Source organism: Rhinoraja longicauda, chromosome 16 (genome assembly GCF_053455715.1).
Source record: "Rhinoraja longicauda isolate Sanriku21f chromosome 16, sRhiLon1.1, whole genome shotgun sequence".
Classification (NCBI taxonomy): Eukaryota; Metazoa; Chordata; class Chondrichthyes; order Rajiformes; family Arhynchobatidae; genus Rhinoraja; species Rhinoraja longicauda.
In genome coordinates, this window is record NC_135968.1 from 16751108 (window position 1) to 16763982 (window position 12875).

General features: G+C 46.2%; 1 protein-coding gene across 2 annotated transcripts in view; it reads right to left on the reverse strand.

Annotated features, from left to right (window-relative positions):
* The window catches only part of r3hcc1l (R3H domain and coiled-coil containing 1-like), a 202768-nt gene that overhangs the window by 46233 nt on the left and 143660 nt on the right, over positions 1 to 12875 (reverse strand). For both annotated transcript variants that reach the window (XM_078412798.1, XM_078412799.1), the window contains exon 5: positions 1543 to 1638. In XM_078412798.1, coding sequence (XP_078268924.1) covers positions 1543 to 1638 — 96 coding nt within the window. The remainder of the gene's footprint in view (positions 1 to 1542; positions 1639 to 12875) is intronic.

Genomic DNA, 12875 nt, shown 5'->3' on the forward strand with positions numbered 1-12875 from the left:
TCCAGCTGAGTCCCTACCTTCCCACATCCTGCAGGAAACACACTACACCAACCTGTCCACCATTACTTTAGTGTCAAGAAACAAATCAGGCTTAAAAACAAGCGAATCCTCCTCACCTCAGCCTCCTCGCCGAAGACTCAAAGCCAAAGACTCACACTTTTCTCACAGGGCACTAAGACTCGCAGCCAAAGACTCGCACTTTTCTCACAGGGCACTTCCCTCGACAGGGCTGCACCCCTTGTGCAAGCCTTGTTTATATCAGTCACTAAATTGACTAATTCACCAATTTACCAGATTTCCGCACTAACTCCTATCCTGCCTTCCTCTGACTAGCTGGGAGGTATGCGCTTCACACTTACTTACTTTCAGCCAATGGTCTTCCTTGCTGCTATTGCTGCTCTCTCGACCTTTACTGAATAGTTGGAGATTGTGAAGCCAGGGAAAGTAGAGAAACAGAGTTGGTATTTGTGGTCTGAAATCCACTGAAAGAACCCAGGAAGAGAAAAAGCTCTCTTAACAATGATTGAGTTTCTCTTCCCACAGGAACTCTCTGATCCACAGTGTTTTCTCATTTTATTTCAGATTTCATACATCTTCAGTTATTTTATTTTTTTTCGTGATCGGTCCTTGGCCCGAAATGTTAGATCCGAATCACTTTCTGCCGACGCTGTGTGTTTCTTGTATTGTATCTATTTTATCAGTAATTTTTTACTTCCACAAACAGCAATATGATTGTAACCAGCCAATCTGTTAGTGATATTGATCGAGGGATAAATATTGGGTTGGAATAGGGATAAATCTCATCACTTCAAAGCAGTGCCTTGCCATATTTACAACCCGTTGTGGGAACACGCAGAGTTCAACCCAATGAGAAATCACAGGGCGAGAGGGAGAGAGCGTTAAAGAAAAATGATTCATAGAACAAACAGTACAGCAGTGGAACAGGCCCTTCGGCCCATAAGGTGTGTGCCCAACACGATGCCAAGGCAAATTCTTATCTCTCTGCACATAATTCATATCCCTCCCTTCCCTGCATCCAAAAGCCTCTTAAACGCTACCAGAATGTCTGCCTCCACCACCACCCTCAGCAGTGCGTTGCAGGCACCCACAAACCTCTGTGTAAATAAAATTGCCCCACACATCTCCTTTTTACTTTTCCCCTCTCACCTTGAGACTATGCCTTCCAGCATTTGATTTTTCCAACCTGGGAAAGAGGTTCTGACTATCTACCCTAACTATGCCTCTCATAATTTAAACACTTTCTCTCACTTCCAAACGAGAGATAACAGCATGGAAACAGGCCCTTCAGCCCACCAAGTCCACCGATCACCCGTGCAGTAGTTCCCTCAGTAATTGCTTGTGCCTTCATCGGCAATGCTATAAGTACTGTTGCTGGAGACAAGCAGGATTACACCTGTAGAAAGCAACCTACACTTTACATGCGTTTTCTTTTTGACAAATGTGGGTCAGATTATTAAATTGTCTCTTTAATCAGCAAACTGTGGAGGCCTTAATTGACTGCAATTATAGTCTTTCTCTCACCTGCACAGCTTCTGGCCTTAACCTTCGTTGATCTAGATGCTTGTGACAAAGGTCGAGTCTTCAACATGGGATGCTTGGTACTGATGGCGTCTCGAGCTACGGAGAAAACAGCAGTGATTAATTGCCGCGAGGAGCAGCAGTAAATACAGCTAAGCAAGGCGTTTCTGTCCTAATTAACTTTATTGAGCTGCCAGACCTGGGTGGATTCCCAAGGTCAGCAGGCATGTGGTGAAAAGCACCGGCAAGGAGCCGACAATCCATTTTCCGGTTCCCTCGTGTGGCAATAGGAACATGTGCAACCATCACAGTAGCATGAGAAAGCTTGGGACAGTCTTGTTTCTCCAAAAAGGTGTTCCCTTTCTCAGCTTTACGTTTTTTTTGTCCCCGTTGAATCTTAATCTGAGTTCAGAAGGAGACTACAGAAACAAGGATCTGTTTCATATAGCGCACCAGCTCCAGAGACAAATTCCAATGTCCGCAATGAGGTAGAGGTGAATTGGACAGTACTCTAGCTTATAGAAGGACCGTCCAGAAGGCTGATACAGAGGGGAAGAAGCTGTTCCCGAGTCTGGGAGTGTGTGCTTTCACGCCTCTGCATCGTCTGCCAGACGGGAGAGGGGAGAAGGAGGAATGACCGGTTGCTGTCCTGACTCCATGTTACTAAGTTCTCCATATCCTTATTGTACCCTGTCTTGCCACCACAATGGTGTGGGACCGATACTCAGCAGTGTTTAGTTTAGTGTAGTGCATGGAAACAGGGCCTTCAGCCCACCAAGTGCGTGTTTGACCAATGATCACCTGTATGCTAGGTTGTAGGTTAATTGCCTTCGGTAAAGTTGTAAATTGTCTCGTGTGTGGGATAGTGCTAGTGTACGGGGTCATTGCTGGGCAGCGCGGTGGGCCAAAGGGCCTGTTTCTGCGCTGTATCTCTAAACTAAACCAAACTAGTTCTATCCTACACATTAGGGGCAATTTACAGAAGCCAATTAAACTACAAACTCGCACATCTTTGACGGAAACCGGTGCACCCAGAGAAAACCCACGCAGTCACAGGGAGAGCGTGCAAACTCTGTACAGACAGCACCCATAGTCAGGATCAAACCCATGTCTTTGGCGCTGTGAGGCAGCAACTCTACTGCTGTGCCACCGTGCTGTCCCGAAGAGGCTGTTTCCCAAGAAGGAGCTCTCTTCCCGCACATAGATTAATGTGGGACATGTGGGACAAAGAAACAGTGAGTGCATTGCCAATCGGTTTAAAACAAAATAAGTGTCAACGGCTACCATTAATAGAAACAATGAAGAAGTTAGGGGAGAGAAAATCCTTGGGATGAAGATGAAATTATTGCAATGCGTGAGGAGACTTGCATTAAAGCTCCCGGTATGGAACAAAGCTGGTTAGTGAATGAGAGAGACACGGACACTGTTTCTTTTACTGTTTCCCGCTGAGTTACTCCAGCATTTTGTGTCTACCCACTGTTTCTCTCTCTTCACTCTACCTGGGCGGTACTCCATCTGCGCAGCACTGTGGTGCAGCTGTAGCGTTGCTGCCTTACAATGCCAGAGACCCAGGTTCTATCCTGACTGCAGGTGCTGTCCGTACGGAGTTTGTATTATCTCACTGTGACCTCGTGGGTTTTCTCCGGGAGCTCCAATTTCTTCTCCCACTCCAAAGACATGCAGATTTGTAGGTTAATTGGCTTGTGTAAATTGTCCCTTGTGTGTGGGATAGAACTAGTGCGGGTGATCGTGGTCGGCGCGGACTTGGTGGACCGAAGGGCCTGTTTCCATGCTGTATCTTTAAGGCTAAAACTGAAAAACTAAAACTACCTATTGTACTCGAGCTTGGCGTAACTCTATTCATGTATAGTATCATCTGAATTGATAGCAGCATGCAAGACAAAACTTTTCATTGTATCTTGTAACCACACTGAAACGCACAAGTCAACAAGCAAAGTGCTGGAGTAACTCAACGAGTCAGGCAACATCTCGGGAGAGCATGGATAGGAGATATTTCAGGATCCATCTTCAGATAATGTATTGCATGCATTTCTGGTTGCCTCATCGCAGGAAGGATGTGAAGGCTTTGGAGGGGATGCAGAAGAGGTTTACTTATGATGCATCGATTAGCCAGAGGCGATAGGGATTGGATTGTTTTCCCTGGAACAGCTGGACGTTGAGGGGAGACTTGATACGCCTATATAAAATTATGACTTGCATAAACAGGGTAGACAGTCAGAATCTTTTTTCCCAGGCTAGAAATGTCAAAGATGGGAATGGGGGGGGGGGGGGGGGGGGAGGGAGGGAGGGCATAGCTTGAAGGTGAGAGGGGCAACGTCTCAAGGAGATGTGCAGAGTGTGGTGGGTTCCTGCCAGGGGGCGTGTGGAGACAGATACAATTGTGGCATTTAAGCGGCATTTCGATAGGCTAGTAGACATGCAGGAATGTAGGGATAGGGATCACGTGCAGGCCCATGGCATCATTTTCGGCACAGAAATTGTGGGCTGAAAGGCCTTTTCTATGCTCTATGTTCTACCTGTCCCTGCATTCAAAACAACTGTGATTTAATCAGACCCGATCTGATTTATTTTGACAAATGACTGATTCGAGAATGTAGTTTCCCTCCAATCAATACTGTCCCCAGAATATTTCACAGAAGAGACAGTGATGGAAGTAAAATTGAAACGAGTTAATGAAGGAACAACAGCGTTTTTGCAACCGTCTGCTCTGGAGCTATCTGCGTGTCTACGCTAGTGGATCTGACATGGTGTTGTTCAGCGAGGGAGTGACAAAGATGAAGTATTGAAGGCAGGAAGCTCAGTCAACACTGGGCAAGTTAACAGAGGCCAGTGCAGCACAGGAACAGGCCACTCGGCCTACAATGTCTGTGCCGACCATGATGCTAAATTAAACTAGTCTTTTCTGCCTGCACGTGATCCATATCCCTCCATTCCCTGCACATCCACTTGCTTATCGAAAAGCTTCTGAAATGCCACTATCGTATCTGCCTCCATCACCACCCCCAGTAGTATCATTCAGACACCCACCACACGGCAAAAATACTTGCCCCTCACATCTCCTTTAAACTTCTTCCTTCCTGTTGCCAGGCCTCGAGGGTCTACATTATGGGGAGAGGTTAGGCCGGCTCGGACTTTATTCCTTAAAGCACAGGAGGCTAAGAAGTGATTTTATAAAGGTGTATAAAATCAAGAAACGAGTAGACAGGGCGAATGCAGACTCTTTTACTAAGAGTAAGGGAATCAAGAACCAGAGGACATAGATTTAAGGTGAGAGGGGAAAGATTTAATAGGAACCTAAGGGGCAACCTTTTCCATACAGATAGTGGTGGGTATGTGGAAGGAGCCAGAGGAGGTAGCTGAAGCAGCTACAATATCAACATTTAAAAGACACTTGGGCAGGTACATGGATAGGAAAGGTTAGGCGGGATATTGGCCAAATGAGGGCAAATGGGACTAGCATAGATGAAGCATTCTGTTTGGGATGGGCGAGTTGGGCCGAAGGGCCTGCTTCCGCCGTGTGGGACTTCAGTGATTCTGTGCTATATTGCAGGGTGCAGGAGTTTACGTATGGGTGAGCGAATCAGATAATAATGTGCAATGAGCGTTTGGACAGATGACATCAGAGGCAAATGGATCCAACAACATCTAGCCAAGACCCTGCATGTTGGGGCAAAACTCCTCTGATATAAACTGATATGTTATCAGACTACTGAACAGTCCTCCCATACGTATGGGTTAGCCCCGATCTCACAACCTACCTTCTTTGTGGAGGCGGGACCCATTCTCTGTAACTGTAGTGCTACAACGCTACAATATTCTGCACCCTGGGGACGGCACGGTGGCGCAGCGGTAGGGTTGCTGCCTTACAGCGCCAGAGACCCGGGTTTGATCCTGACGATGGGTGCTGTCTGTATGGAGTTTGTACATTCTCCCTGTGACCACATGGGATTTCCCACACTCCAAAGACATACAGGTTTGTAGGCTTATTGGCATGGTAAAATTGTAAATTCTCCCTAGTGTGCGTAGGATAGTGTCGGTGTGCGGGGATCACTGGTCGGCGCGGACTCGGTGGGACGAAGGGCCGGTTTCCGCGCTGTATCTCAAAACTAAACTTGTTGTTATAAAAAGGGCCCCAACCCGAAACATCACCTATCCATTCCCTCCACAGATACTGCCTGGCCCATAAGGCCTGTTTCCGTGCTGTATGACTCGATTCTTGCGTTCCTTCAACACCATCAGGAATGGAGTCTCCCATGGACTTTCCCAGGGTAACCTGGAGTCAGAATTGACAAAGTGGATGATCCCACCTTGCCAGTGAGTGATCTTCCTCCTGCCTCGTGTTCCCTGTCCCATGGACAACACCGACCGGATGCCTCTTTTGATGCCAACTCTTTCCTCCCCCACTCACTGGAGCAATTTTAATTGAGATGAGATTCAACCTTCAGTGGATGTCAGGACGTTTGAGAGATGTTGATCACCTATACTCTGGAGCAGTTGTGCGCCACAGATGCTGATAACAATCAAATGCTGCTGGCTGGGAGACAAATCCATTTGCTGAGTGTGCAAAGGCGTTTCATTATCCATATTTAATTCAGTCTTAAAAATGATTTACTACTAAAAAGCCATCATGCACAAGCCGGCAGAACGGTGCCAGATAGAGCGTTCTAATAAATTATGCTACAGTGCAAACCTTTCTGTAATAGCTTGCTGCTAGCTCTTCATCTTCAGCTACAGCAGTGCAAGGATGGGTGCTTACAGGACCTCCCTTATGGAAACAGAGAAACAAACTAAAATAAGGTCTGGAAAAGGTGCTAGAGTAACTCAGCGGGTCAGGCAGCATCTGTGGAGAAACAAGGAACTGCAGGTGCTGGCTTCCAAAAGAAAACGCAGAGTGCTGGAGTAACTCAGCGGGCCATGCAGCATCTCTGGAGAACATGGATAAGCGATGTTTTGTGTCGGGACCCTTCTTCTATCCACGTTCTCCAGAGATGCTACCTGACCTGCTAAGTTACTCCAGCACTTGGCATTATACTTTGTACTTGAGTATCTAGCTAAACCACAATCCAGAGGAAGGCTCGAGAGTGTTTAATTGTCAAATGTCTTTTCTTGTAAAGCAGCATCTGCAGTTCCTTGTGTCAACAAAAATAAGATACCTGGTTCATCCAGGCCTTGCATACGTATAGTGGTGAAGAAGGCAGATGGGAGACTCACATTCATTTGGCATAAGAGTCAGGAGGAGATAGTGCAGCTTTACTGGACTTTGGTGAGGCTGCATTTGGAGTATTGTGTGTCGTTCTGGTCGCCCCATTACAGGGGGAATGGGAAGCTTTGGAGAGGGTGCAGAGGAGGTTTACCGGAATGCTGCCTGGATTAGGGGATATTAGCTACAGGGAGAGGTTGGACGGACTTGGATTGTTTTCTCTGGAATGCCGGAGGTTGCAGGGAGATCTGATAGAAATGTATAACATTACGAGAGGCATAGATAGGATAGAAAGTCAGAAACTTTTTCCCAGGATGGAAAAATTAAATACTAGAGGGCATAGTTTTAAGGTGAGAGGGGCAAAGTTTAAAGGAGATGTGCGGGGCATGTTTTTCACACAGGTGGTGGGTACCTGGAACCCGCTGCCAGGGATGGTGGTGGAAGCAAGTACGATAGTGGCACTTAAGAGACTATTGGATTGGCACATTGACATGCAGGGAATAGAGAGATATGGATTATGTGCAGGCAGATAAGTGTTAGCCTTGGCATCATGTTCAGCGCAGGCTGAAGGGACTGTTCCTAGCTGTGCTGTTCTATGTTCTATGTGTATGATCAGGTCAGGGCAGGGCATGAAATAGCACCTCCTGTTCATCTTCCCCTTTGCTCTATCTATTGTACTTGAGTTTGAACTGATTGTATCTATGTATGGTTATATCTGATCTATTTGGATAGCATGCAAAGCAAAGCTTTTCACTGTACCTTGGTGCACATGAGAATAATAAACCGAAACCTTGTTTAGGGTTTAAGCAGGTCTAAATAGAGTTTGAACCATTCCCAAATTACAAAGGGAGAAAGTATTGGAATAAATGAATATAAAGAACAAGGGTTGGTATTTCTACAGGAGTTCTCCAGCTTTACAATGTAATCTCTGCCACAGATAGAGAAGCCTAGTTTTTTATGGTTTCTAATAACGCAGAACAGTACAGCACAGGGACAGACGTTTCGCCCACAATGTTCGTGCCGAACATGATGCAAGGTTAATAACTGCAGATGCTGGTACAAATTGAAGGTATTTATTCACAAAATGCTGGAGTAACTCGGCAGGTCAGGCAGCATCTCATGAGAGAAGGAATGGGTGACGTTTGCAGTCTCGACCCGAAACGTCACCCACTCCTTCTCTCCTGAGATGCTGCCTGACCTGCTGAGTTACTCCAGCATTTTGTGAATAAATTCCTTTGATGCAAGGTTAAACTCATCTACTCTGCCTGCATCTCGGTGAAATTGCAGGGACGGGGTTGGGAGCATCCTCAAGAGGGAATTTCTGACCCCAATCTTGGTTTTAGGGACACAGGGTTGGGCGTGATGCCTCTATTTTATATGGGGAAGGACCCCAAAATTGGTCTTTCACCTCCCATCCATATTGTCTCTCTGGTGACACAGAGTGGCAGGCGGACATGTCAGGTGAGGGGTGCATGGCGCTTGAATGTGACACTGTCCTAAGTGCAGATTCAGAGTCATCGTGCTTGCAATAAAGGATAATTATATTGGGATTAGTTCTGCTGACAGTTGCAGGACATAAAACTGCTCAGGGTCATCAAGAGGAGAAGGAACTAAGCCATTAGGAGCAGCTTGAAAACGTGAGCTTCTGGGAAAATGCATTGATAAATAATCGAGCGTGATCTCGTGATCATAGGGGCATAGTTTGAAGGAGAGGTGCACGGGATGTTGTTTTTACTCTTTTTTTAGACCAGCTGAGTGGCACAGCTGGTGGAGCCAGAGACCCAGGTTTGATGCTAACCTTGGGTGTTGTCTGGGTGTGGAGTTTGCACGTTCTCCCTGTGACTGCGTGGGTTTTCTCCGAGTGCTCCGGTTTCCTCCCACATCCCAAAGACGTGCGGGTTTGTAGGTTAATTGGCCTCTGTAAATTTTCCTCTAATGTGCATGGAGTGGGTATATGGAGCGAACCGCCAGGGGAAGTAATGTGTAGGGAGGAATTGCAGATGCTGGTTTAAACTCAAGATACACACAAGAAGCTGGAGTCACTCAGCGGGTCAGGCAGCATCTCTGGAGAAAAGGAATAGAAACGATCTCGACCTGAAATGTCACCTATTCCTTTTCTCCAGCCCTGCTGAGTTACTCCAGCTTCTTGTGTCTGTCTGGGGAAGTAGTTGAGGCAGGTACTAAAACATCTTTTTAATGATATTTCTACAGGTACGTATGGCTTTGTGGGATATGGGCCAAGTACAGGCAATGGGACAAGCTTGGATGGGGCATCTTAGTAGGCATGGATATGTTGGGCCGTGGGGCCTGTTTCTGTCCTGTATGACTCCATAACTCTCATGAGTTACCTTATTGAATGGTGGGCAAAACACAAAATGGAGGAGGAACTCAGCGGGTCGAGCAGCATCTGTGGAGGGAATGCACAGACGACGTTTCGGGTCAGGACCCTTCTTCAAACTGATTGGAGTAGTGTGGAGAAGGCTGGAAAAGAGAGGCAGTGGCGGAACAAAGTAATTGAATGTTGGAGCTGGCATAAGAGGCCAAATAACCCACTCCTGCTTAGTTTAGTTTAGTGTAGAGATACAGCATAGAAACAGGCCCTTTGGTTCACCGAGTCCGCGGCGAACAACAATAACCCTGTACACTAGTTCTACTGTATCTTACATACTGAGGACAATTTACTGAGGCCAATTAACCTACAAGCTTGCATTAGTGTAACTTGCACGCCTTCGGAATGTGGGAGGAAACCGGAGCACCCTGAGAAAATCCATGCGGTCACAGGGAGAACATGCAAACTCCGTACAGAGAGCACCAGTAATCAGGATTGAACCCATGTCTCTGGCGGTGTGTGGCAGCAGATCTACCGCCTTGCCACTGTGCCTCCCTAACCTGTAGCTATATCTGATGTAGTGTTCACACTGACATTTTATTTTAATCAGAATACTTTTTTCGAAAGAAGCAGCTAAATAAATGGGAGGAAAGCATTGAGAAAAGAATGGGGAAAGCTGGAAATTACAAATCCCTGTTGGTGAATTTATAGAGGCACCCATTGCAGAAACGCTTTATAATTTGATGCAAGTTTCAGAAGCAGGAGAGATGCCATGCGTGAATGAATCCTTTTGTTCATGCAAACACTGCGGGTTATGTCCAATGTTTTATTTGTGTAGCAGAGGTGTTTGGGGATCACATATCTGTTTCCTCATGTGCCCAAGGGGGGAATATCTAAACACCCTTTCAAAGAGGGAGATTCACCTGGCAGTAGCAAAATGTTATACATTTAATATCACGGCATAAAAATAGATCGGCGGTTAAAGACTGCACAAATTATAATGGTTCAAATCATTGTGCAAACAGACAATGCCTTAACTGGAAGATGACCAGCAAGCCATGGCATACTGCACTTTCATTGTCAGTGCAATGCAGTGCTTCAAATCAATAAGAAAATTATATCGAAGGCTTTATTGAGTAAAGCTCAGCTATTGATTTGCAGATCACAATTACTTATGCAAAATGCATGCTTAAAAACATTTTTGCTGCCTTTTTGTCCTCAACAGTTCAGTCAGTGCTGTGAAGAGAATCTGGTTTGACTTCAAGCATTGCATGTCACTCCAGCAGCTCCCAAGAGGCCGGTGCCTGAGACACAGATGCATTTAAGTGAAAGTGACACGGGAGATAGGAATAAGATGCAATCATTAGGAGAAATGAAGAGAAGTGGGAAGGAGCATATGTAGAGAATTAACACGGCATGGACCATTTGGGCCAAATGGTCTGTTCAGTCTCTGTAATTAGGCACAGTGGATTAGTCCAATCAGAAGCTGCAGCTCATGAACCATGGTCATCTAGTCTCAAACACCACAGTGCTCCGTCCCATTTGCGTTCATCTCCCGTCCTCTCCGTATCATGCCAACACGGGGCCCATAGGCTAATGGGGTTGCTTGCTGGAGGATGGATTATAAAATGGATCACAAAGATTTACGAGGATGTTGCTCGGACTCGACGGCCTGAGCTGTAGGGAGACTGGGACTTTATTCTTGGTGTGCAGGAGACTGAGGGGAGATCTTATAGGGGTGTATAAGATCATGATGGGGATAGATAAGGATGTATGCACAGAATCTTTTACCCAGAGCAGGGGAATTGAGAACCAGAGGACATAGGTTTAAGGTGGGAGGGGAAAGATTTAATAGGAGCCTCAGGCAGAAACGTTTTAGTAGAGGCAGGTGGTTATATGGAACAAGCAGCTTGAGGAGGTAGTTGAAGCAGGTACAATGACAACATTTAAAAGCCACTTGGACAGGTACATGAATAGAAAAGGTTGAAAGGAATATGGATTAAATGTGGGCAAATGAGCCAAGCATGAGGATTCCTCTAGAGACACTAACATCTGTGGTGGACATGGATAGCGATGTTTCGGGTTGGGAAGAAAGGCCCAGATCCAAAAGTTCGCCTATCCATGTCCTCCACAGATAGAATCAGGGAGACATACAGCATGGAAACAGGCCCGACCGAGACTCCCCATCCAAGCAGCTTGGTTTTGTAGATCCCCCAACCTACCTCACTGTGAATCTTGCACTTTTTTCTCTGTTACTGTAACACTATATTCCACACTTGAAAAAAAATTCTTTGCACTACCTGTTGTACCTGTGTGAGGTTTGATTGTACTTATGTATTATGCAGGGAATGGAGGGGTCTGGATTATGTGACAATAGACAATAGGTGCAGGAGTAGGCCATTCGGCCCTTCGAGCCAGCACCGCCATTCAATGTGATCATGGCTGATCATTCTCAATCAGTACCCCGTTCCTGCTTTCTCCCCATACCCCCTGACTCCGCTATCCTTAAGAGCTCTATCTAGCTCTCTCTTGAATGTATTCAGAGAATTGGCCTCCACTGCCCTCTGAGGCAGAGAATTCCACAGATTCACAACTCTCTGACTAAAAAAGTGTTTCCTCATCTCTGTTCTAAATGGCCTACCCCTTATTCTTAAACTGTGGCCCCTGGTTCTGGACTCCCCCAACATTGGGAACATGTTTCCTGCCTCTAACATGTCCAACCCCTTAATAATCTTATACGTTTCGATAAGATCCCCTCTCATCCTTCTAAATTCCAGTGTATACAAACCTAGTCGCTCCAGTCTTTCAACATATGACAGTCCCGCCATTCCGGGAATCATGCAAGTAGATAAGGGTCGATCTTGGCATCATGTTCGGCACAGACATTGTAGGCCGAAGGGCCTGTTCCAGTGCGTTCCTGTTCTATGTTCTATGTATGGCATGATTTGATCAGACAGCACAAAAACAAAAGCTTTTCACTGTATCTCTACACATGTCACAGTAATAATCAATGCCTATCAAACTGGGCTATGGGTCAACTCTGCCATTCATTAGGATCACGGCTGAATCTCTATGCAAGTGCCCTTTCCAGCACTCTCCCCACATCATATACTATTCAAAAAACTCTGTTTTAAAAAGAACAGAATAACAGCGCCTCCAGATCCCCCAGGGCAGAGAATTCTACAGATTCACCAGTCTCTGACCGAAGAAACTTCTCATCTCCATTCTAAGCAACCTTTCCTTTTCATAGAAAGCATACTGAAGAATTGCATCACAGCTTGGTTTGGTCTCAGCTCTGCCCAAAACATCAAGAGATTGCAGAGAGTTGTAGATGTAGCCCAGTCCATCACACAGACCAGACTCTCTACCATCAACTCCATCTACACTTCACGCTGCTTCGTGAAGGTATCCAACATAATCAAAGACTTGTCCCACCCGATCATTCCTTCTTCTCCCTGTTCTTGCCCGGCAGAAGGTACAGAAGCTTGAAAGCGCGCACCACCAGAATAGCTTCTTCCCCTCTGTTATCAGGCTTCTGAACGGTCCTTCCATAAGCTAGGCTACTGCCCAATTCACCTCTACCCACATTGGACTGTGGATCAGATGTGCTGAGGTCAGTATTCTGCACTCTATCAGCAATTCACACCTACTCAGAGACTGGCTGGAGTTTGCAAAGACTGGCCCTCCCCCCACCCCCTCCCTCCCCCCCCACCCCCTCCATGCAAAACAAAGGTTTTCACTCTACCTCGGTACACGTGACAATAATAAACCCAAAGCTAAAGCCTG